General features: G+C 50.8%; 1 protein-coding gene across 1 annotated transcript in view; it reads left to right on the top strand.

Annotated features, from left to right (window-relative positions):
• LOC135535952 (uncharacterized protein KIAA1755-like) overlaps window positions 1-25,686 on the top strand; it is a 165,073-nt gene that overhangs the window by 59,375 nt on the left and 80,012 nt on the right. The window contains exon 9 of the mRNA XM_064962356.1: window positions 16,448-16,586. Within this exon, the coding sequence (XP_064818428.1) occupies window positions 16,448-16,586 (139 nt within the window). The remainder of the gene's footprint in view (window positions 1-16,447; window positions 16,587-25,686) is intronic.

Raw genomic sequence — 25,686 nt, 5'->3', positions numbered from 1 at the left:
TGGCAAACGTTGTTTATAATCAATCCTCAAGGTGTTTTTCAAATATCTATTCGATAATATATCCACCGGGACTATTGTTTTTTCAGTAGGAGAGATTGTAATAATGGCTACCTCTGTATTTTACGCAAGAATCACTCTGAGAGCCATCAGGTGACCACTTGCGCAATGTAGCCACTTGCAGGCTTTCGCCTGCAACATCAGTTCTGTTATACTCACAGACAATATTTTTACAGTTTTGGAAACTTTAGAGTGTTTTCTATCCTAAGCTGTCAATTATATGCATATTCTCGTATCTTGTCCTGACAAAATATCCTGTTTACTTTGGGAACGTTATTTTTCCAAAAATGAAAATACTGCCCCCTAGTCACAACAGGTTAATGTCTCTTGTTGTCTTAATGTCTCCTGTTGTCTTAATGTCTCCTGTTGTCTTAATGTCTCCTGTTGTCTTCATGTCTCCTGTTGTCTTAATGTCTCCTGTTGTCTTAATGTCTCCTGTTGTCTTAATGTCTCCTGTTGTCTTAATGTCTCCTGTGTGTCTTAATGTCTCCTGTTGTCTTAATGTCTCCTGTTGTCTTAATGTCTCCTGTTATGTCTTCATGTCTCCTGTTGTCTTCATGTCTCCTGTTGTCTTAATGTCTCCTGTTGTCTTAATGTCTCCTGTTGTCTTCATGTCTCCTGTTGTCTTAATGTCTCCTGTTGTCTTAATGTCTCCTGTTGTCTTAATGTCTCCTGTTGTCTTCATGTCTCCTGTTGTCTTAATGTCTCCTGTTGTCTTAATGTCTCCTGTTATCTTAATGTCTCCTGTTATCTTAATGTCTCCTGTTGTCTTAATGTCTCCTGTTGTCTTAATGTCTCCTGTTGTCTTAATGTCTCCTGTTGTCTTAATGTCTCCTGTTGTCTTAATGTCTCCTGTTGTCTTAATGTCTCCTGTTGTCTTAGTGTCTCCTGTTGTCTTCATGTCTCCTGTGTGTCTTCATGTCTCCTGTGTGTCTTCATGTCTCCTGTTGTCTTCATGTCTCCTGTTGTCTTCATGTCTCCTGTTATGTCTTCATGTCTCCTGTGTGTCTTCATGTCTCCTGTTGTCTTCATGTCTCCTGTTGTCTTCATGTCTCCTGTGTGTCTTAATGTCTCCTGTTGTCTTAATGTCTCCTGTTGTCTTAATGTCTCCTGTTGTCTTCATGTCTCCTGTTGTCTTCATGTCTCCTGTGTGTCTTAATGTCTCCTGTTGTCTTAATGTCTCCTGTTGTCTTAATGTCTCCTGTTGTCTTCATGTCTCCTGTTGTCTTCATGTCTCCTGTTGTCTTCGTCTTCATGTCTCCTGTTGTCTTAATGTCTCCTGTTGTCTTAATGTCTCCTGTTATGTCAACACCCATAGGCAGTCATTAGGAACCCAGCCTGTGTCTGTTGTCACCAGCTAGCAGGGCTTCCCCCTGCTGTTATGTCATGATGTGATTCAGTCTACTTCCTTCCTGTGACTAACCCCTCTCCTGATCCCTCTCTGTCACCCCAGGCTCTGCCCCCCTCCCCCCCATTGCTCAGGAATGGACTCTCCCTACCTGCTCCTGACTAGAGGGCATTTCCAACTCACTCAAAAATGGGGGGGGGGTGGAATGTTTCCCTCTCGTTCCTAATTTCTGGGGCTTTGCAGATAAATGCTTTTGATATGTGTATTTTTCCTGTGCTGGTGGAGTTGGCCGAGTCAGAGAAATGATTGGTCTGTGTGTGTTGTGTCTTTGGGGTCTGTCTTAACCTCTAGTGTCGAGCAATCCCGTATCCGGGAGCGTAATCATAGCCTCAAGCTCATTAGCATAACGCAACGTTAACTATTCATGAAAATCGCAAATGTAATGAAATAAATATATTGGCTCACAAGCTTAGTCTTTTGTTAACAACACTGTCATCTCAGATTTTCAAAAAATGCTTTTCAACCATAGCTACACAAGCATTTGTGTAAGAGTATTGATAGCGAGCATAGCATTAAGCCTAGCATTCAGCAGGCAACATTTTCACAAAAACAAGAAAAGCATTCAAATAAAATAATTTACCTTTGAAGAACTTCGGATGTTTTCAATGAGGAGACTCTCAGTTAGATAGCAAATGTTCAGTTTTTCCAAAAATATTATTTGTGTAGGAGAAATCGCTCCGTTTTGTTCATCACGTCTGGCTAAGAAAAACCCCCGAAAATTCAGTCATTACAACGCCAAACTTTTTTCCAAATTAACTCCATAATATCGACAGAAACATGGCAAACGTTGGTTAGAATCAATCCTCAAGGTGTTTTTCACATATCTATTCGATGGTAAATCATTCGTGGCAGTTGCCTTTCTCTTCTGAACCAAATGGAAGCGTGCACGCAGCTGGAGATTACGCAATAATTTCGACGGAGGACACCAAGCGGACACCTGGTAAATGTAGTCTCTTATGGTCAATCTTCCAATGATATGCCTACAAATACGTCACAATGCTGCAGACACCTTGGGGAAACAGCAGAAAGTGTAGGCTCATTCCTGGCGCATTCACAGTCATATAAGGAGACATTGGAACACAGCGCCTCCAAAATCTGGACCATTTCCTGTATGAAATTTCATCTTGGTTTCACCTGTAGCTTCAGTTCTGTGGCACTCACAGACAATGTCTTTGCAGTTTTGGAAACGTCAGAGTGTTTTCTTTCCAAAGCTGTCAATTATATGCATAGTCGAGCATCTTTTCGTGACAAAATATCTTGTTTAAAACGGGAACATTTTTTTATCCAAAAATTAAAAGAGCGCCCCCTATATCGAAGAAGTTAAAGGACCTGTGTCAGAGGAGAGAAGAGACTCTTGTTTTGGAGGAAGTCAGGGCTTTCTGAGGAGATCAGAGAGAACGACATGGAGAAGTGGAGACATGACAACAGAGAGACTGAGGGACTTGTTCTGGTTCTGGTCTTTATGAGGAGATCAGAGAGAACGACATGGAGAAGTGGAGACATCACAACAGAGACTGAGGGACTTGTTCTGGTTCTGGTCAGCTGAAGGACTGAGGGACTGGTTCTGGTTCTGGTCAGCTGAAGGAGAATCTTTGGAGTCATATTGTTCCTGTAGCTGCAGTAACACCACTCTGTGTGTCAGTGTGGAGCTGCAGTAACACCACTCTGTGTGTCAGTGTGGAGCTGCAGTAACTCCACTCTGTGTGTCAGTGTGGAGCTGTAGTAACACCACTCTGTGTGTCAGTGTGGAGCTGCAGTAACACCACTCTGTGTGTCAGTGTGGAGCTGCAGTAACACCACTCTGTGTGTCAGTGTGGAGCTGCAGTAACACCACTCTGTGTGTCAGTGTGGAGCTGCAGTAACACCACTCTGTGTGTCAGTGTGGAGCTGCAGTAACACCACTCTGTGTGTCAGTGTGGAGCTGCAGTAACACCACTCTGTGTGTCAAGTGTGGAGCTGCAGTAACACCACTCTGTGTGTCAGTATTGAGCTGCAGTAACACCACTCTGTGTGTCAGTTTGGAGCTGCAGTAACACCACTCTGTGTGTCAGTGTGGAGCTACAGTAACACCACTCTGTGTGTCAGTGTGGAGCTGCAGTAACACCACTCTGTGTGTCAGTGTGGAGCTGCAGTAACACCACTCTGTGTGTCAGTGTGGAGCTGCAGTAACACCACTCTGTGTGTCAGTGTGGAGCTGCAGTAACACCACTCTGTGTGTCAGTGTGGAGCTGCAGTAACACCACTCTGTGTGTCAGTGTGGAGCTGCAGTAACACCACTCTGTGTGTCAGTATGGAGCTGCAGTAACACCACTCTGTGTGTCAGTATGGAGCTGCAGTAACACCACTCTGTGTGTCAGCGTGGAGCTGCAGTAACACCACTCTGTGTGTCAGCGTGGAGCTGCAGTAACACCACTCTGTGTGTCAGTGTGGAGCTGCAGTAACACTTCCCAACAACCTGCGTTGTTGGGAAGGGCCGTCAGTCAGCGTTTCACAACAGTGTCTACAACCTGTTGTCAACCAGGCATGTCACAAATACAATTGGAATATGTTGGTCCTTTATGAGAGTGGTGCTGACAGGGTGACACAGCCTCAATGCTAGTATCACACACACACACACACACACACACACACACACACACACACACACACACACACACATACACACACACACAAATACACACACACACACATACACATACACACAAAGAAACATACCGTTGCCTAGCAACATGTTCTGTAAAATAAACAGACATGTGTCACTCCTCCAACCTGGTGAAATAAAGAGTCTATTGTTTATCAACTGTAGGCCTGTGTAGTAATACCGTATCTCACTCCTGGCATTGTCGTCAAGGTCATCTTTACGACTCTCAGTGATCTCCATATGAAGCTTCTCTCTGTCCTATGAGGCCCCAGGTCGTTGCTGAGGAGACACACAGAGATCCAGACTCATTCTAAACCCTTGATCCTTCATCGGCAGACTGACAGGACCCCTCACTGTGGGTGTTTCTGCGCCTTGTTGTTGTTTATGATTTGCACAGTCTTCGTTTGAGGCTGTGAACAACTCCCTCCCACCCTCCCTGGCTCAGCCTATCAGATCCCACAGCCAAACCCCACTGTCTGTCTGTCTCAGTTGTACCAGTCCTGGAAGATGCCTTCTGAACCCCGTCCTTCCCTCTTCCTGGACAAAGCCATAGTGATTGACAGCCTGGTCCAGTCGGCATGCCGCCAGACATTAGCATGACAGCAGAACCCCTGCCGGGCCAGCCTGTTGCTAGGGCAGCACCACACTGGTTCTACCGTTGCTGGGGCAACATGACAGTCAAGTCATTCTACACCAATTCAGTCTGACTGGGACGACTGCTGAACCAGTAGGGATCAGTTGGTTTGATTTGATCGTTTTTGTAGGGTGTTGGTGTGTGTCCTGTCTCTGTCAACAGGGGGCAGACATGGTGTGTGTCCTGTCTATGTCAGCAGGGGGCAGACAGGGTGTGTGTCCTGTCTCTGTCAGCAGGGGGCAGACATGGTGTGTGTTGTGTGTGTCCTGTCTATGTCAGCAGGGGGCAGACATGGTGTGTGTCCTGTCTATGTCAGCAGGGGGCAGACAGGGTGTGTGTCCTGTCTCTGTCAGCAGGGGGCAGACATGGTGTGTGTTGTGTGTGTCCTGTCTATGTCAGCAGGGGGCAGACATGGTGTGTGTCCTGTCTCTGTCAGCAGGGGGCAGACATGGTGTGTGTCCTGTCTCTGTCAGCAGGGGGCAGACATGGTGTGTGTTGTGTGTGTCCTGTCTATGTCAGCAGGGGGCAGACATGTTGTGTGTCCTGTCTCTGTCAGCAGGGGGCAGACATGTTGTGTGTCCTGTCTCTGTCAGCAGGGGGCAGACAGGGTGTGTGTCCTGTCTATGTCAGCAGGGGGCAGACATGGTGTGTGTCCTGTCTGTCAGCAGGGGGCAGACATGGTGTGTGTCCTGTCTCTGTCAGCAGGGGGCAGACAGGGTGTGTGTCCTGTCTCTGTCAGCAGGGGGCAGACATGGTGTGTGTCCTGTCTCTGTCAGCAGGGGGCAGACAGGGTGTGTGTCCTGTCTCTGTCAGCAGGGGGCAGACAGGGTGTGTGTCCTGTCTCTGTCAGCAGGGGGCAGACATGGTGTGTGTCCTGTCTCTGTCAGCAGGGGGCAGACATGGTGTGTGTTGTGTGTGTCCTGTCTCTGTCAGCAGGGGGCAGACAGGGTGTGTGTCCTCTCTCTGTCAGCAGGGGGCAGACATGTTGTGTGTCCTGTCTCTGTCAGCAGGGGGCAGACAGGGTGTGTGTCCTGTCTATGTCAGCAGGGGGCAGACATGGTGTGTGTCCTGTCTGTCAGCAGGGGGCAGACATGGTGTGTGTCCTGTCTCTGTCAGCAGGGGGCAGACAGGGTGTGTGTCCTGTCTCTGTCAGCAGGGGGCAGACATGGTGTGTGTCCTGTCTCTGTCAGCAGGGGGCAGACAGGGTGTGTGTCCTGTCTCTGTCAGCAGGGGGCAGACATGGTGTGTGTCCTGTCTATGTCAGCAGGGGGCAGACATGGTGTGTGTCCTGTCTCTGTCAGCAGGGGGCAGACATGGTGTGTGTCCTGTCTCTGTCAGCAGGGGGCAGACAGGGTGTGTGTCCTGTCTCTGTCAGCAGGGGGCAGACATGGTGTGTGTCCTGTCTCTGTCAGCAGGGGGCAGACATGGTGTGTGTCCTGTCTCTGTCAACAGGGGGCAGACATGGTGTGTGTCCTGTCTCTGTCAGCAGGGGGCAGACATGGTGTGTGTCCTGTCTCTGTCAACAGGGGGCAGACATGGTGTGTGTCCTGTCTCTGTCAGCAGGGGGCAGACATGGTGTGTGTCCTGTCTATGTCAGCAGGGGGCAGACAGGGTGTGTGTCCTGTCTCTGTCAGCAGGGGGCAGACATGGTGTGTGTTGTGTGTGTCCTGTCTCTGTCAGCAGGGGGCAGACATGGTGTGTGTTGTGTGTGTCCTGTCTCTGTCAGCAGGGGGCAGACATGGTGTGTGTCCTGTCTGTCAGCAGGGGGCAGACACTCTAACCACTAGGCTACCCTGCCGCCCCTCCACTCTAACCACTAGTCTACCTGCCGCCCCTCCACTCTAACCACTAGGCTACCTGCCGCCCCTCCACTCTAACCACTAGGCTACCTGCCGCCCCTCCACTCTAACCACTAGGCTACCCTGCCGCCCCTCCACTCTAACCACTAGTCTACCTGCCGCCCCTCCACTCTAACCACTAGTCTACCTGCCGCCCCTCCACTCTAACCACTAGTCTACCTGCCGCCCCTCCCCTCTAACCACTAGTCTACCTGCCGCCCCTCCCCTCTAACCACTAGTCTACCCTGCCGCCCCTCCACTCTAACCACTAGTCAACCTGCCGCCCCTCCACTCTAACCACTAGGCTACCTGCCGCCCCTCCACTCTAACCACTAGTCTACCTGCCGCCCCTCCACTCTAACCACTAGTCAACCTGCCGCCCCTCCACTCTAACCACTAGGCTACCTGCCGCCCTCTCCACTCTAACCACTAGTCTACCTGCCGCCCCTCCACTCTATCCACTAGTCAACCTGCCGCCCTCCACTCTAACCACTAGGCTACCTGCCGCCCCCCCACTCTAACCACTAGTCTACCTGCCGTCCCTCCACTCTAACCACTAGTCTACCTGCCGCCCCTCCACTCTAACCACTAGACTACCTGCCGCCCCTCCACTCTAACCACTAGGCTACCTGCCGCCCCTCCACTCTAACCACTAGTCTACCTGCCGCCCCTCCACTCTAACCACTAGTCTACCTGCCGTCCCTCCACTCTAACCACTAGTCTACCTGCCGTCCCTCCACTCTAACCACTAGTCTACCTGCCGTCCCTCCACTCTAACCACTAGTCTACCTGCCGCCCCTCCACCCCTCCACTCTAACCACTAGTCTACCTGCCGCCCCTCCACTCTAACCACTAGGCTACCTGCCGCCCCTCCACTCTAACCACTAGTCTACCCTACCGCCCCTCCACTCTAACCACTAGTCAACCTGCCGCCCCTCCACTCTAACCACTAGTCTACCTGCCGCCCCTCCACTCTAACCACTAGTCTACCTGCCACCCCTCCACTCTAACCACTAGGCTACCTGCCGCCCCTCCAGTCTAACCACTAGTCTACCTGCCTCCCCTACACTCTAACCACTAGTCAACCTGCCGCCCCTCCACTCTAACCACTAGTCTACCTGCCGCCCCTCCACTCTAACCACTAGTCTACCTGCCTCCCCTCCACTCTAACCACTAGTCTACCCGCCGCCCCTCCACTCTAACCACTAGTCTACCTTCCGCCCCTCCACTCTAACCACTAGTCTACCTTCCGCCCCTCCACTCTAACCACTAGTCTACCTGCCACCCCTCCACTCTAACCACTAGGCTACCTGCAGAGTGTGTGACGGTCCGTTCTGATTGCCCTCAGTTAAAAGGAGGTTTTCCAATAGAAACACCCTGCTGATCTTTATGTTCTACAAAGATGTTTAAATGTTTCAGACAAAGGTCAGGTCATCACAATTACACATTGGTCTAACTGTTGTGTGTGTGAGTTGGTCTAACTGTTGTGTGTGTGAGTTGGGCTCACTGTTGTGTGTGAGTTGGTCTAACTGTTGTGTGTGAGTTGGGCTCACTGTTGTGTGTGTGAGTTGGTCTAACTGTTGTGTGTGTGAGTTGGTCTAACTGTTGTGTGTGTGTGAGTTGGTCTAACTGTTTTGTGTGTGAGTTGGTCTAACTGTTGTGTGTGTGAGTTGGTCTAACTGTTGTGTGTGAGTTGGGCTCACTGTTGTGTGTGAGTTGGTCTAACTGTTGTGTGTGTGAGTTGGTCTAACTGTTGTGTGTGTGAGTTGGTCTAACTGTTGTGTGTGAGTTGGTCTAACTGTTGTGTGTGAGTTGGGCTCACTGTTGTGTGTGTGAGTTGGTCTAACTGTTGTGTGTGTGAGTTGGTCTAACTGTTGTGTGTGTGAGTTGGTCTAACTGTTGTGTGTGAGTTGGGCTCACTGTTGTGTGTGTGAGTTGGTCTAACTGTTGTGTGTGAGTTGGGCTCACTGTTGTGTGTGTGAGTTGGTCTAACTGTTGTGTGTGTGAGTTGGTCTAACTGTTGTGTGTGTGTGAGTTGGTCTAACTGTGTTGTGTGTGAGTTGGTCTGACTGTTGTGTGTGTGTGAGTTGGTCTAACTGTTGTGTGTGTGAGTTGGTCTAACTGTTGTGTGTGAGTTGGGCTCACTGTTGTGTGTGTGAGTTGGTCTAACTGTTGTGTGTGTGAGTTGGTCTAACTGTTGTGTGTGTGTGAGTTGGTCTAACTGTGTTGTGTGTGAGTTGGTCTGACTGTTGTGTGTGTGTGAGTTGGTCTAACTGTTGTGTGTGTGAGTTGGTCTAACTGTGTTGTGTGTGAGTTGGTCTAACTGTTGTGTGTGTGAGTTGGTCTAACTGTTGTGTGTGTGAGTTGGTCTAACTGTTGTGTGTGTGTGTGAGTTGGTCTAACTGTTTTGTGTGTGAGTTGGTCTAACTGTTGTGTGTGTGAGTTGGTCTAACTGTTGTGTGTGAGTTGGGCTCACTGTTGTGTGTGAGTTGGTCTAACTGTTGTGTGTGTGAGTTGGTCTAACTGTTGTGTGTGTGAGTTGGTCTAACTGTTGTGTGTGAGTTGGTCTAACTGTTGTGTGTGAGTTGGGCTCACTGTTGTGTGTGTGAGTTGGTCTAACTGTTGTGTGTGTGAGTTGGTCTAACTGTTGTGTGTGTGAGTTGGTCTAACTGTTGTGTGTGAGTTGGGCTCACTGTTGTGTGTGTGAGTTGGTCTAACTGTTGTGTGTGAGTTGGGCTCACTGTTGTGTGTGTGAGTTGGTCTAACTGTTGTGTGTGTGAGTTGGTCTAACTGTTGTGTGTGTGTGAGTTGGTCTAACTGTGTTGTGTGTGAGTTGGTCTGACTGTTGTGTGTGTGTGAGTTGGTCTAACTGTTGTGTGTGTGAGTTGGTCTAACTGTGTTGTGTGTGAGTTGGTCTAACTGTTGTGTGTGTGAGTTGGTCTAACTGTTGTGTGTGTGAGTTGGTCTAACTGTTGTGTGTGTGAGAGTTGGTCTAACTGTTTTGTGTGTGAGTTGGTCTAACTGTTGTGTGTGTGAGTTGGTCTAACTGTTGTGTGTGAGTTGGGCTCACTGTTGTGTGTGAGTTGGTCTAACTGTTGTGTGTGTGAGTTGGTCTAACTGTTTTGTGTGTGAGTTGGTCTAACTGTTGTGTGTGAGTTGGTCTAACTGTTGTGTGTGAGTTGGTCTAACTGTTGTGTGTGTGAGTTGGGCTCACTGTTGTGTGTGTGAGTTGGGCTCACTGTTGTGTGTGTGAGTTGGGCTAACTGTTGTGTGTGTGAGTTGGGCTACTGTTGTGTGTGTGAGTTGGTCTAACTGTGTGTGTGTGTGAGTTGGTCTAACTGTTGTGTGTGTGTGAGTTGGTCTAACTGTTGTGTGTGTGTGAGTTGGTCTAACTGTTGTGTGTGTGTGAGTTGGTCTAACTGTTGTGTGTGTGAGTTGGTCTAACTGTTGTGTGTGTGAGTTGGTCTAACTGTTGTGTGTGTGTGAGTTGGTCTAACTGTTGTGTGTGTGTGAGTTGGTCTAACTGTTGTGTGTGTGTGAGTTGGTCTAACTGTTGTGTGTGTGTGAGTTGGTCTAACTGTTGTGTGTGTGTGAGTTGGTCTAACTGTTGTGTGTGTGTGTGAGTTGGTCTAACTGTTGTGTGTGTGTGAGTTGGTCTAACTGTTGTGTGTGTGTGAGTTGGTCTAACTGTTGTGTGTGTGTGAGTTGGTCTAACTGTTGTGTGTGTGAGTTGGTCTAACTGTTGTGTGTGAGTTGGGCTCACTGTTGTGTGTGTGAGTTGGTCTAACTGTTGTGTGTGTGAGTTGGTCTAACTGTTGTGTGTGTGAGTTGGTCTAACTGTTGTGTGTGAGTTGGGCTAACTGTTGTGTGTGAGTTGGTCTAACTGTTGTGTGTGAGTTGGTCTAACTGTTTGTGTGTGAGTTGGTCTGACTGTTGTGTGTGTGAGTTGGTCTAACTGTTGTGTGTGTGTGAGTTGGTCTAACTGTGTTGTGTGTGTGAGTTGGTCTGACTGTTGTGTATGTGTGAGTTGGTCTAACTGTTGTGTGTGTGAGTTGGTCTAACTGTGTTGTGTGTGAGTTGGTCTAACTGTTGTGTGTGTGAGTTGGTCTAACTGTTGTGTGTGTGAGTTGGTCTAACTGTTGTGTGTGTGTGAGTTGGTCTAACTGTTTTGTGTGTGAGTTGGTCTAACTGTTGTGTGTGTGAGTTGGTCTAACTGTTGTGTGTGAGTTGGGCTCACTGTTGTGTGTGAGTTGGTCTAACTGTTGTGTGTGTGAGTTGGTCTAACTGTTTTGTGTGTGAGTTGGTCTAACTGTTGTGTGTGAGTTGGTCTAACTGTTGTGTGTGAGTTGGGCTCACTGTTGTGTGTGTGAGTTGGGCTCACTGTTGTGTGTGTGAGTTGGGCTCACTGTTGTGTGTGTGAGTTGGTCTAACTGTTGTGTGTGTGTGAGTTGGTCTAACTGTTGTGTGTGTGTGAGTTGGTCTAACTGTTGTGTGTGTGTGAGTTGGTCTAACTGTTGTGTGTGTGTGAGTTGGTCTAACTGTTGTGTGTGTGTGAGTTGGTCTAACTGTTGTGTGTGTGTGAGTTGGTCTAACTGTTGTGTGTGTGTGAGTTGGTCTAACTGTTGTGTGTGTGTGAGTTGGTCTAACTGTTGTGTGTGTGAGTTGGTCTAACTGTTGTGTGTGTGAGTTGGTCTAACTGTTGTGTGTGTGTGAGTTGGTCTAACTGTTGTGTGTGTGTGAGTTGGTCTAACTGTTGTGTGTGTGTGAGTTGGTCTAACTGTTGTTGTGTGTGTGTGAGTTGGTCTAACTGTTGTGTGTGTGTGTGAGTTGGTCTAACTGTTGTGTGTGTGTGAGTTGGTCTAACTGTTGTGTGTGTGTGAGTTGGTCTAACTGTTGTGTGTGTGAGTTGGTCTAACTGTTGTGTGTGTGAGTTGGTCTAACTGTGTTGTGTGTGAGTTGGTCTAACTGTGTTGTGTGTGAGTTGGTCTAACTGTTGTGTGTGTGAGTTGGTCTAACTGTTGTGTGTGTGAGTTGGTCTAACTGTTGTGTGTGTGAGTTGGTCTAACTGTTGTGTGTGTGAGTTGGTCTAACTGTTGTGTGTGTGAGTTGGTCTAACTGTTGTGTGTGTGAGTTGGTCTAACTGTTGTGTGTGAGTTGGGCTCACTGTTGTGTGTGTGAGTTGGTCTAACTGTTTTGTGTGTGAGTTGGTCTAACTGTTGTGTGTGAGTTGGTCTAACTGTTGTGTGTGAGTTGGGCTCACTGTTGTGTGTGTGAGTTGGTCTAACTGTTGTGTGTGTGAGTTGGGCTCACTGTTGTGTGTGTGAGTTGGTCTAACTGTTGTGTGTGTGTGAGTTGGTCTAACTGTTGTGTGTGTGTGAGTTGGTCTAACTGTTGTGTGTGTGTGAGTTGGTCTAACTGTTGTGTGTGTGTGAGTTGGTCTAACTGTTGTGTGTGTGTGAGTTGGTCTAACTGTTGTGTGTGTGTGAGTTGGTCTAACTGTTGTGTGTGTGAGTTGGTCTAACTGTTGTGTGTGTGTGAGTTGGTCTAACTGTTGTGTGTGTGTGAGTTGGTCTAACTGTTGTGTGTGTGTGAGTTGGTCTAACTGTTGTGTGTGTGTGAGTTGGTCTAACTGTTGTGTGTGTGTGTGAGTTGGTCTAACTGTTGTGTGTGTGTGAGTTGGTCTAACTGTTGTGTGTGTGTGAGTTGGTCTAACTGTTGTGTGTGTGAGTTGGTCTAACTGTTGTGTGTGTGAGTTGGTCTAACTGTTGTGTGTGTGAGTTGGTCTAACTGTGTTGTGTGTGAGTTGGTCTAACTGTGTTGTGTGTGAGTTGGTCTAACTGTTGTGTGTGTGAGTTGGTCTAACTGTTGTGTGTGTGAGTTGGTCTAACTGTTGTGTGTGTGAGTTGGTCTAACTGTTGTGTGTGTGAGTTGGTCTAACTGTTGTGTGTGTGTGTGTGTGTGTGTGTCGGTCTAACTGTTGTGTGTGTGAGTTGGTCTAACTGTTGTGTGTGTGAGTTGGTCTCACTGTTGTGTGTGTGAGTTGGTCTCACTGTTGTGTGTGTGAGTTGGTCTAACTGTTGTGTGTGTGTGTGAGTTGGTCTAACTGTTGTGTGTGTGAGTTGGTCTAACTGTTGTGTGTGTGAGTTGGGCTAACTGGTGTGTGGGTGTGTGTGTCGGTCTAACTGTTGTGTGTGTGTGTGGGTGTGTGAGTTGGTCTCACTGTTGTGTGTGTGAGTTGGTCTAACTGTTGTGTGTGTGTGTGAGTTGGTCTAACTGTTGTGTGTGTGAGTTGGTCTAACTGTTGTGTGTGTGAGTTGGTCTCACTGTTGTGTGTGTGAGTTGGTCTCACTGTTGTGTGTGTGAGTTGGTCTCACTGTTGTGTGTGTGAGTTGGTCTAAATGTTGTGTGTGTGTGTGAGTTGGTCTAACTGTTGTTGTGTGTGAGTTGGTTGTGTGTGTGAGTTGGTTTAACTGTTGTGTGTGTGTGAGTTGGTCTAACTGTTGTGTGTGTGAGTTGGTCTAACTGTGTTGTGTGTGAGTTGGTCTAACTGTGTTGTGTGTGAGTTGGTCTAACTGTTGTGTGTGTGAGTTGGTCTAACTGTTGTGTGTGTGAGTTGGTCTAACTGTTGTGTGTGAGTTGGTCTAACTGTTGTGTGTGAGTTGGTCTAACTGTTGTGTGTGTGAGTTGGTCTAACTGTTGTGTGTGTGAGTTGGTCTAACTGTTGTGTGTGTGAGTTGGTCTAACTGTTGTGTGTGTGAGTTGGTCTAACTGTTGTGTGTGTGAGTTGGTCTAACTGTGTTGTGTGTGAGTTGGTCTAACTGTTGTGTGTGTGAGTTGGTCTAACTGTTGTGTGTGTGTGTCGGTCTAACTGTTGTGTGTGAGTGTCTAACTGTTGTGTGTGTGAGTCGGTCTAACTGTTGTGTGTGTGAGTTGGTCTAACTGTTGTGTGTGTGAGTTGGTCTAACTGTTGTAATATATATATAATATATCCCATTTAGCAGACGCTTTTGTCCAAAGCGACTTACAAGTTGTGTGTGTGAGTCGGTCTAACTGTTGTGTGTGTGAGTCGGTCTAACTGTTGTGTGTGTGAGTCGGTCTAACTGTTGTGTGTGTGTGTCGGTCTAACTGTTGTGTGTGTGTGTCGGTCTAACTGTTGTGTGTGTGAGTTGGTCTAACTGTTGTGTGTGTGTGTCGGTCTAACTGTTGTGTGTGTGTGTCGGTCTAACTGTTGTGTGTGTGAGTTGGTCTAACTGTTGTGTGTGTGAGTTGGTCTAACTGTTGTGTGTGTGAGTTGGTCTAACTGTTGTGTGTGTGAGTTGGGCTAACTGGTGTGTGGGTGTGTGTGTCGGTCTAACTGTTGTGTGTGTGTGTGGGTGTGTGAGTTGGTCTCACTGTTGTGTGTGTGAGTTGGTCTAACTGTTGTGTGTGTGTGTGAGTTGGTCTAACTGTTGTGTGTGTGAGTTGGTCTAACTGTTGTGTGTGTGAGTTGGTCTCACTGTTGTGTGTGTGAGTTGGTCTCACTGTTGTGTGTGTGAGTTGGTCTCACTGTTGTGTGTGTGAGTTGGTCTAAATGTTGTGTGTGTGTGTGAGTTGGTCTAACTGTTGTGTGTGTGAGTTGGTTGTGTGTGTGAGTTGGTTTAACTGTTGTGTGTGTGTGAGTTGGTCTAACTGTTGTGTGTGTGAGTTGGTCTAACTGTGTTGTGTGTGAGTTGGTCTAACTGTGTTGTGTGTGAGTTGGTCTAACTGTTGTGTGTGTGTGAGTTGGTCTAACTGTTGTGTGTGTGTGTGTCGGTCTAACTGTTGTGTGTGTGAGTTGGTCTAACTGTTGTGTGTGTGAGTTGGTCTAACTGTTGTGTGTGTGAGTTGGTCTAACTGTTGTGTGTGTGAGTTGGTCTAACTGTTGTGTGTGTGAGTTGGTCTAACTGTGTTGTGTGTGAGTTGGTCTAACTGTTGTGTGTGTGAGTTGGTCTAACTGTGTTGTGTGTGAGTTGGTCTAACTGTTGTGTGTGTGTGTCGGTCTAACTGTTGTGTGTGTGTGTCAGTCTAACTGTTGTGTGTGTGAGTCGGTCTAACTGTTGTGTGTGTGAGTCGGTCTAACTGTTGTGTGTGTGAGTTGGTCTAACTGTTGTAATATATATATAATATATCCCATTTAGCAGACGCTTTTGTCCAAAGCGACTTACAAGTTGTGTGTGTGAGTCGGTCTAACTGTTGTGTGTGTGAGTCGGTCTAACTGTTGTGTGTGTGAGTCGGTCTAACTGTTGTGTGTGTGTGGTCTAACTGTTGTGTGTGTGTGTCGGTCTAACTGTTGTGTGTGTGAGTTGGTCTAACTGTTGTGTGTGTGTGTCGGTCTAACTGTTGTGTGTGTGTGTCGGTCTAACTGTTGTGTGTGTGAGTTGGTCTAACTGTTGTGTGTGTGAGTTGGTCTAACTGTTGTGTGTGTGAGTTGGTCTAACTGTTGTGTGTGTGAGTTGGTCTAACTGTTGTGTGTGTGTGAGTTGGTCTAACTGTTGTGTGTGTGAGTTGGTCTAACTGTTGTGTGTGTGAGTTGGTCTAACTGTTGTGTGTGTGAGTTGGTCTAACTGTTGTGTGTGTGAGTTGGTCTAACTGTTGTGTGTGAGTTGGTCTGACTGTTGTGTGTGTGAGTTGGTCTGTAGGGGAAACAGAGTATGGCGGTACAGGATAACGTGAGGACAATGCAGTGTACTGTAACACTGGACGACAGTAGAGCTGGCTAGGGGCCGTGATGTCATGTTGTAGTCATCGACCCAGGCTTCAGTCCAGGCTTCCCTCACAATGTACTCAGTCAGTGTCTGCTGCCGGGAGCCCTGAGCTAATGCTTCCTTAACCACACACGCACGCACGCACACAGACAGACACACACACACACACACACACACACACACACACACACACACACACACACACACACACACGGACAAGGAAGCAGATAGTTAGATAGACACGGTAGAGTACACACACACACACACACACACACCACACACACACACACACACACACACACACACACACACACACACACACACACACACACACACACACAGACTCTGCTCTGTCACTTAAACCAGCTCATCCAATCAAATCTCTATCTCTCATTCCTCAACTCAATCAACACATCCACCACATGTCAATCAATTCAACTGGTGATCCAATGAGATGTCAGCCTGCTCTGTCAGTCCATGTCAGTGATGACCACAGTGTACAGTAGTACCACAGACTGGCTCTGACTAGCATCGACTAAAGACAACACACACGAGCGGGGAATATTCACCTTTCTTCAGAGAGGAACGGTCAACATTACACTCACATCTTTCTTCTACAGTGAAAGATAGTCCTCTGAGTCAAGAGAGTCTTTCCTAGCTGTCCTCTGAGTCAAGAGTCTTTCCTAGCTGTCCTCTGAGTCGAGTCTTTCCTAGCTGTCCTCTGAGTCAAGAGAGTCTTTCCTAGCTGTCGTCTGAGTCAAGAGAGTATTTCCTAGCTGTCCTCTGAGTCAAGACAGTCTTTCCTCGCTGTCCTCTGAGTCAAGAGAGTCTTTCCTCGCTGTCGTCTGAGTTTCCTAGCTGAAAGTGTCTTGTTTCTACTGCGCAAGGAAAAGTTGTATTGGACTGAGGAACTACTGTACTGTCTTCTAAAGGAGCCTCTATCTGTCCTGCTGGAAGTCTAAAGGACTGTCTCTCTCTCTGTGTGTCCCTCCAGAGATGCCGTAGAGGTCGTGGCTGGTCTAAAGGAGCCTCTATCTGTCCTGCTGGAAGTCTAAAGGACTGTCTCTCTCTGTGTGTCCCTCCAGAGATGCCGTAGAGGTTGTGGCTGGTCTAAAGGACTGACTCTCTCTCTGTGTGTCCCTCCAGAGATGCCGTAGAGGTTGTGGCTGGTCTGTATGATCAGGTGGATGAGCTGGTTCACAAGCTGGTGATGCTGTCCAACCAACGCACTCAGGAACTGGACTTTATCATGGAGTTCAAGAGTCTGGAGCAGGGATTCAAGGAGGTGAGAGGGGCTGGGGTATAGGGCTGGGGTATAGGGCTGGGTATAGGGCTGGTATATAGGGTTGGGGTATAGGGCTGGGTGTTAGGGTTGGGGTATAGGGCTGGGGTATAGGGCTGGTATATAGGGTTGGGGTATAGGGCTGGGTGTTAGGGTTGGGGTATAGGGCTGGGTATAGGGCTGGGTGTTAGGGGCTGGGGTATAGGGCTGGGTATAGGGCTGGGTGTTAGGGGCTGGGGTATAGGGTTGGGGTATAGGGCTGGGTGTTAGGGTTGGGGTATAGGGCTGGGGTATAGGGCTGGGGTATAGGGCTGGGTGTTAGGGGCTGGGGTATAGGGCTGGGTATAGGGCTGGGTGTTAGGGGCTGGGGTATAGGGTTGGGGTATAGGGCTGGGTGTTAGGGGCTGGGGTATAGGGCTGGGGTATAGGGCTGGGTGTTAGGGGCTGGGGTATAGGGCTGGGGTATAGGGCTGGGTGTTAGGGGCTGGGGTATAGGGCTGGGTATAGGGCTGGGTGTTAGGGGCTGGGGTATAGGGTTGGGGTATAGGGCTGGGTGTTAGGGGCTGGGGTATAGGGCTGGGGTATAGGGCTGGGGTATAGGGCTGGGGTATAGGGCTGGGGTATAGGGCTGGGGTATAGGGCTGGGAATAGGGCTGGGTATAGGGCTGGGTGTTTGGGGCTGGGGTATAGGGTTGGGGTATAGGGCTGGGTGTTAGGGTTGGGGTATAGGGCTGGGTATAGGGCTGGGGTATAGGGCTGGGTGTTAGGGCTGGGGTATAGGGCTGGGTGTTAGGGGCTGGGGTATAGGGCTGGGGTATAGGGCTGGGGTATAGGGATGGGTGTTAGGGCTGGGGTATAGGGCTGGGGTATAGGGCTGGGTATAGGGCTGGGGTATAGGGATGGGTGTTAGGGCTGGGGTATAGGGCTGGGAATAGGGCTGGGTATAGGGCTGGGGTATAGGGCTGGGTGTTAGGGCTGGGGTATAGGGCTGGGTGTTAGGGGCTGGGGTATAGGGCTGGGTGTTAGGGGCTGGGGTATAGGGCTGGGGTATAGGGCTGGGTGTTAGGGGCTGGGTATAGGGCTGGGGTATAGGGCTGGGGTATAGGGCTGGGTGTTAGGGCTGGGGTATAGGGCTGGGGTATAGGGATGGGTGTTAGGGCTGGGGTATAGGGCTGGGGTATAGGGCTGGGTATAGGGTTGGGTGTTAGGGGCTGGGGTATAGGGCTGGGTGTTAGGGCTGGGGTATAGGGCTGGGTGTTAGGGGCTGGGGTATAGGGATGGGTGTTAGGGGCTGGGTGTTAGGGCTGGGGTATAGGGCTGGGGTATAGGGATGGGTGTTAGGGGCTGGTTGTTAGGGGCTGGGGTATAGGGCTGGGTGTTAGGGGCTGGGGTATAGGGCTGGGTGTTAGGGGCTGGGGTATAGGGCTGGGTGTTAGGGCTGGGGTATAGGGCTGGGGTATAGGGCTGGGTGTTAGGGTTGGGTGTTAGGGTTCAGGTATAGGGCTGGGTGTTAGGGGCTGGGGTATAGGGCTGGGTGTTAGGGGTTGGGGTATAGGGATGGGTGTTAGGGGCTGGTTGTTAGGGGCTGGGGTATAGGGCTGGGTGTTAGGGGCTGGGGTATAGGGCTGCGTGTTAGGGGCTGGGGTATAGGGCTGGGGTATAGGGATGGGGTATAGGGCTGGGGTATAGGGCTGGGGTATAGGGCTGGGTGTTAGGGGTTGAGGTATAGGGCTGGGGTATAGGGCTGGGGTATAGGGCTGGGGTATAGGGCTGGGGTATAGGGCTGGGGTATAGGGCTGGGGTATAGGGCTGGGTGTTAGGGCTGGGTGTTAGGGCTGGGGTATAGGGCTGGGGTATAGGGCTGGGTGTTAGGGCTGGGGTATAGGGCTGGGTGTTTGGGGCTGGGGTATAGGGTTGGGGTATAGGGTTGGGGTATAGGGCTGGGTGTTAGGGCTGGGGTATAGGGCTGGGTGTTAGGGCTGGGTGTTAGGGCTGGGGTATAGTGCTGGGGTATAGGGCTGGGTGTTAGGGGCTGGGGTATAGGGCTGGGTGTTAGGGGCTGGGGTATAGGGATGGGGTATAGGGCTGGGTGTTAGGGGCTGGGGTATAGGGATGGGTGTTAGGGGCTGGGGTATAGGGCTGGGTGTTAGGGGCTGGGGTATAGGGCTGGGTGTTAGGGGCTGGGGTATAGGGCTGGGTGTTAGGGGCTGGGGTATAGGGCTGGGGTATAGGGCTGGGTGTTAGGGGCTGGGGTATAGGGCTGGGGTATAGGGCTGGGTGTTAGTGGCTGGGTGTTAAGGGCTGGGGTATAGGGCTGGGGTATAGGGCTGGGTGTTAGGGGCTGGGGTATAGGGCTGGGGTATAGGGCTGGGTGTTAGGGGCTGGGGTATAGGGATGGGTGTTAGGGGCTGGTTGTTAGGGGCTGGGGTATAGGGCTGGGTGTTAGGGGCTGGGGTATAGGGCTGGGTGTTAGGGGCTGGGGTATAGGGCTGGGGTATAGGGCTGGGTGTTAGGGGCTGGGGTATAGGGCTGGGGTATAGGGCTGGGTGTTAGGGGCTGGGGTATAGGGCTGGGGTATAGGGCTGGGGTATAGGGCTGGGGTATAGGGATGGGGTATAGGGCTGGGTGTTAGGGCTGGGGTATAGGGCTGGGTGTTAGGGGCTGGGGTATAGGGCTGGGTGTTAGGGCTGGGGTATAGGGCTGGGTGTTAGGGGCTGGGGTATAGGGCTGGGGTATATGGCTGGGTTTTAGAGCTGGGTATAGGGCTGGGTGTTAGGGCTGGGGTATAGGGCTGGGTGTTAGGGGCTGGGGTATAGGGCTGGGTGTTAGGGGCTGGGGTATAGGGCTGGGTGGTAGGGTTGGGTGTTAGGGGGGCTGGGGTATAGGGCTGGGTGTTAGGGGCTGGGGTATAGGGCTGGGGTATAGGGCTGGGTGTTAGGGGCTGGGGTATAGGGCTGGGGTATAGGGCTGGGGTACAGGGCTGGGTGTTAGGGGCTGGGGTATAGGGCTGGGTGTTAGGGGCTGGGGTATAGGGCTGGGGTATAGGGCTGGGGTATAGGGCTGGGTGTTAGGGGCTGGGGTATAGGGCTGGGGTATAGGGCTGGGGTATAGGGCTGGGGTATAGGGATGGGGTATAGGGCTGGGTGTTAGGGCTGGGGTATAGGGCTGGGTGTTAGGGCTGGGGTATAGGGCTGGGTGTTAGGGGGCTGGGGTATAGGGCTGGGTGTTGGGGCTGGGTGTTAGGGGCTGGGGTATAGGGCTGGGTGTTAGGGGCTGGGGTATAGGGCTGGGTTTTAGAGCTGGGTATAGGGCTGGGTGTTAGGGCTGGGGTATAGGGCTGGGTGTTAGGGCTGGGGTATAGGGCTGGGTGTTAGGACTGGGTGTTAGGGCTGGGATATAGGGCTGGGTGTTAGGGCTGGGTGTTAGGGCTGGGTGTTAGGGCTGGGTGTTAGGGCTGGGGTATAGGGCTGGGTGTTAGGGGCTGGGTGTTAGGGGCTGGGATATAGGGCTGGGTGTTAGGGCTGGGTGTTAGGGCTGGGTGTTAGGGCTGGGATATAGGGCTGGGTGTTAGGGCTGGGTGTTAGGGCTGGGTGTTAGGGGCTGGGGTATAGGGCTGGGATATAGGGCTGGGTGTTAGGGGCTGGGATATAGGGCTGGGTGTTAGGGCTGGGTGTTAGGGGCTGGGGTATAGGGCTGGGATATAGGGCTGGGTGTTAGGGGCTGGGGTATAGGGCTGGGTGTTAGGGGCTGGGTGTTAGGGGCTGGGGTATAGGGCTGGGGTATAGGGCTGGGTGTTAGGGGCTGGGGTATAGGGCTGGGTGTTAGGGCTGGGGTATAGGGCTGGGATATAGGGCTGGGTGTTAGGGCTGGGTGTTAGTGCTGGGGTATAGGGCTGGGGTTGGGCTGAGGGCTGGGGATAGGACTAGGGATAGGGCTGGGGCTTGTGATATGGGCTGGGTGTTAGGGCTAGGGTTGGGGATAGGGATAGGGCTGGGGCTAGTGATAGGGGTTGGGGATAGGGGCTTGGATTGGGCTGGGGCTAGTGATAGGGATTGGGGCTGGTTATAGGGATAGGGGCTGGTTATAGGGGATAGGGGCTGGTTATAGGGATAGGGGCTGGTTATAGGGATAGGGGCTGGTTATAGGGATAGGGGCTGGTTATAGGGGCTGGTTATAGGGATAGGGGCTGGTTATAGGGATAGGGGCTGGGGAGAGGGGCTTGTTATAGGGATAGGGACTGGTTATTGGGATAGGGACTGGTTATAGGGATAGGGGCTGGTTATAGTGATAGGGGCTGGTTATAGTGATAGGGGCTGGTTATAGGGATAGGGGCTGGTTGTAGGGAATGGGGCTGGTTATAGGGATAGGGGCTGGTTATAGGGATAGGGGCTGAGTATAGGGATAGGGGCTGGTTATAGGGATAGGGGCTGGTTATAGGGATAGGGGCTGGTTATAGGGATAGGGGCTGGTTATAGGGATAGGGGCTGGTTATAGGGATAGGGGCTGGTTATAGGGATAGGGGCTGGTTATAGGGATATGGGCTGGTTATAGGGATAGGGGCTGGTTATAGTGATAGGGGTTGGTTATAGGGGATAGGGGCTGGTTATAGGGATAGGGGCTGGTTATAGTGATAGGGGCTGGTTATAGGGATAGGGGCTGGTTATAGTGATAGGGGCTGGTTATTGGGATTGGGGCTGGTTATAGGGATAGGGGCTGGTTATAGGGATAGGGGCTGGTTATAGTGATAGGGGCTGGTTATAGGGATTGGGGCTGGGGTTAGGGGCTGGTTATAGGGATAGTGGCTGGTTATAGGGATTGGGGCTGGTTATAGGGATAGGGGCTGGTTATAGGGATTGGGGCTGGTTATAGAGATAGGGGCTGGGGATTGGGGCTGGGGTTAGGGATAGGGGCTGAGGATAGGGATAGGGGCTGGTTATAGTGATAGGGGCTGGTTATAGGGATAGGGGCTGGTTATAGGGATTGGGGCTGGTTATAGGGATAGGGGCTGGTTATAGGGATTATAGGGAGGGGCTGGTTATAGGGATAGGGGCTGGTTATAGGGATAGGGGCTGGTTATAGGGATAGGGGCTGGTTATAGGGATTGGGGCTAGGTTATAGGGATAGGGGCTGGTTATAGGGATAGGGGCTGGTTATAGGGATAGGGGCTGGTTATAGGGATTGGGGCTGGTTATAGGGATAGGGGCTGGTTATAGGGATTGGGGCTGAGAATAGGGATAGGGGATAGGGATAGGGGCTGGTTATAGGGATAGGGGCTGGTTATAGGGATAGGGGGATAGGGATAGGGGCTGGTTATAGGGATAGGGGCTGGTTATAGGGATAGGGGCTGTTATAGGGATAGGGGCTGGTTATAGGGATAGGGGCTGGTTATAGGGATAGTTATAGGGATAGGGGCTGGTTATAGGGATAGGGGCTGGTTATAGGGATAGGGGCTGGTTATAGGGATAGGGGCTGGTTATAGGGATAGGGGCTGGTTATAGGGATAGGGGCTGGTTATAGGGATAGGGGCTGGTTATAGGGATAGGGGCTGGTTATAGGGATAGGGGCTGGTTATAGGGATAGGGGCTGGTTATAGGGATAGGGGCTGGGCTGGGGATAGGGGCTGGTTATAGGGATAGGGGCTGGTTATAGGGATAGGGGCTGGTTATAGGGATAGGGGCTGGTTATAGGGATTGGGGCTGGTTATAGGGATAGGGGCTGGTTATAGGGATAGGGGCTGGTTATAGGGATAGGGGCTGGTTATAGGGATAGGGGCTGGTTATAGGGATAGGGGCTGGTTATAGGGATAGGGGCTGGTTATAGGGATAGGGGCTGGTTATAGGGATAGGGGCTGGTTATAGGGATAGGGGCTAGGGATAGGGGTTATAGGGATAGGGGCTGGTTATAGGGATAGGGGCTGGGGATAGGTTATAGGATAGGGGCTGGTTATAGGGAGAGGGGCTGGTTATAGGGATAGGGGGGTTATAGGGATAGGGGCTGGTTATAGGGATTGGGGCTGGTTATAGGGATTGGGGCTGGGGATAGGGGCTGGTTATAGGGATAGGGGCTGGTTAGGGGGATAGGGATAGGGGCTGGTTATAGGGATAGGGGCTGGTTATAGGGATAGGGGCTGGTTATAGGGATAGGGGCTGGTTATAGGGATAGGGGCTGGTTATAGGGATAGGGGCTGGTTATAGGGATAGGGGCTGGTTATAGGGATAGGGGCTGGTTATAGGGATAGGGGCTGGTTATAGGGATAGGGGCTGGTTATAGGGATAGGGGCTGGTTATATGGGGGGATAGGGGCTGGTTATAGGGATAGGGGGATAGGGATAGGGGCTGGTTATAGGGATAGGGGCTGGTTATAGGGATAGGGGCTGGTTATAGGGATAGGGGCTGGTTATAGGGATAGGGGGCTGGTTATAGGGATAGGGGCTGGTTATAGGGATAGGGGCTGGTTATAGGGATAGGGGCTGGTTATAGGGATAGGGGCTGGTTATAGGGATAGGGGCTGGTTATAGGGATAGGGGCTGGTTATAGGGATAGGGGCTGGTTATAGGGATAGGGGCTGGTTATAGGGATAGGGGCTGGTTATAGGGATAGGGGCTGGTTATAGGGATAGGGGCTGGTTATAGGGATAGGGGCTGGTTATAGGGATAGGGGCTGGTTATAGGGATAGGGGCTGGTTATGGGGATAGGGGCTGGTTATAGGGATAGGGGCTGGTTATAGGGATAGGGGGGCTGGTTATAGGGATAGGGGCTGGTTATAGGGATAGGGGCTGGTTATAGGGATAGGGGCTGGTTATAGGGATAGGGGCTGGTTATAGGGATAGGGGCTGGTTAGGATAGGGATAGGGGCTGGTTATAGGGATAGGGGCTGGTTATAGGGATAGGGGCTGGTTATAGGGATAGGGGCTGGTTATAGGGATAGGGGCTGGTTTAGGGATAGGGATAGGGGCTGGTTATAGGGGCTGGTTATAGGGATAGGGGCTGGTTATAGGGATAGGGGCTGGTTATAGGGATAGGGGCTGGTTATAGGGATAGGGGCTGGTTATAGGGATAGGGGCTGGTTATAGGGATAGGGGCTGAGGATAGGGATAGGGGCTGGTTATAGGGATTGGGGCTGGTTATAGGGATAGGGGCTGGTTATAGGGATAGGGGCTGGTTATAGGGATAGGGGCTGGTTATAGGGATAGGGGCTGGTTATAGGGATAGGGGCTGGTTATAGGGATAGGGGTTGGGATAGCTGGATAGGGGCTGGTTATAGGGGGATAGGGGCTGGTTATAGGGATAGGGGCTGGTTATAGGGATTGGGGCTGGTTATAGGGATAGGGCTGGTTATAGGGGGTTATAGGGATAGGGGCTGGTTATAGGGATTGGGATAGGGATAGGGGCTGGTTATAGGGATAGGGGCTGGTTATAGGGATAGGGGCTGGTTATAGGGATAGGGGCTGGTTATAGGGATAGGGGCTGGTTATAGGGATAGGGGCTGGTTATAGGGATAGGGGCTGGTTATAGGGATAGGGGCTGGTTATAGGGATAGGGGCTGGTTATAGGGATAGGGGCTGGTTATAGGGATAGGGGCTGGTTATAGGGATAGGGGCTGGTTATAGGGATAGGGGCTGGTGATAGGGATAGGGGCTGGTTATAGGGATAGGGGCTGGTGATAGGGATAGGGGCTGGTTATAGGGATAGGGGCTGGTTATAGGGGGATAGGGGCTGGTTATAGGGATAGGGGCTGGTTATAGGGATAGGGGCTGGTTATAGGGATAGGGGCTGGTTATAGGGGGGATAGGGGCTGTTATAGGGATAGGGATAGGGGGCTGGTTATCGGGATAGGGGCTGGTTATAGGGATAGGGGCTGGTTATAGGGATAGGGGCTGGTTATAGGGATAGGGGCTGTGGATAGGGATAGGGGCTGGTTATAGGGATAGGGGCTGGTTATAGGGATAGGGGCTGGTTATAGGGATAGGGGCTGGTTATAGGGATAGGGGCTGGTTATAGGATAGGGGCTGGTTATAGGGATGGGGTGATAGGGGGGCTGGTTATAGGGATAGGGATAGGGGCTGGTTATAGGGATAGGGGCTGGTTATAGGGATAGGGGCTGGTTATGGATAGGGGCTGGTTATAGGGGATGGGATAGGGATAGGGGCTGGTTATAGGGATAGGGGCTGGTTATAGGGATAGGGGCTGGTTATAGGGATAGGGGCTGGTTATAGGGATAGGGGCTGGTTATAGGGATAGGGGCTGGGAATAGGGATAGGGGCTGGTTATAGGGATAGGGGCTGGCTGGTTATAGGGATTGGGGCTGAGGATAGGGATAGGGGCTGGTTATAGGGATAGGGGCTGAGGATAGGGATAGGGGCTGGTTATAGGGATAGGGGCTGGTTATAGGGATAGGGGCTGGTTATAGGGATAGGGGCTGGTTATAGGGATAGGGGCTGGTTATAGGGATAGGGGCTGGTTATAGGGATAGGGGCTGGTTATAGGGATAGGGGCTGGTTATAGGGATAGGGGCTGGTTATAGGGATAGGGGCTGGTTATAGGGATAGGGGCTGGTTATAGGGATAGGGGCTGGTTATAGGGATAGGGGCTGGTTATAGGGATAGGGGCTGGTTATAGGGATAGGGGCTGGTTATAGGGATAGGGGCTGGTTATAGGGATAGGGGCTGGTTATAGGGATAGGGGCTGGTTATAGGGATAGGGGCTGGTTATAGGGATAGGGGCTGGTTATAGGGATGGGGGCTGGGTTGTGGGATAGGGGCTGGTTATAGGGATAGGGGCTGGTTATAGGGGATAGGGGCTGATTATATGGATAGGGGCTGAGGATAGGGATAGGGGCTGAGGATATGGATAGGGGTCTGTGGGTAGGGGCTGGTTATATGCAGAAATCGCTCCGTCATTTCTTGGTTGATAAAATGAGAATAGTTCCCCTAATTTCAGTTTATGTGACAAAACAAACAAGTCTAGTGTAGAGAGTCATTGTACCATCTAAAGCGCTGTGAAATATATTTTTAATAACCAAAAACATTGGCCGTGTAACGGCTGTTGGAAGGAGTGGAGGACCAAGGCTCAGCGCTCCTTAAGTTCCACATAATATTTATTAC

This window comes from Oncorhynchus masou, unplaced genomic scaffold (assembly GCF_036934945.1).
Source record: "Oncorhynchus masou masou isolate Uvic2021 unplaced genomic scaffold, UVic_Omas_1.1 unplaced_scaffold_536, whole genome shotgun sequence".
In the NCBI taxonomy this organism is placed as follows: domain Eukaryota; kingdom Metazoa; phylum Chordata; class Actinopteri; order Salmoniformes; family Salmonidae; genus Oncorhynchus; species Oncorhynchus masou.
The sequence above is the reverse complement of the archived record's forward strand: the minus strand, read 5'-3'. Positions and strand labels throughout refer to the sequence as shown.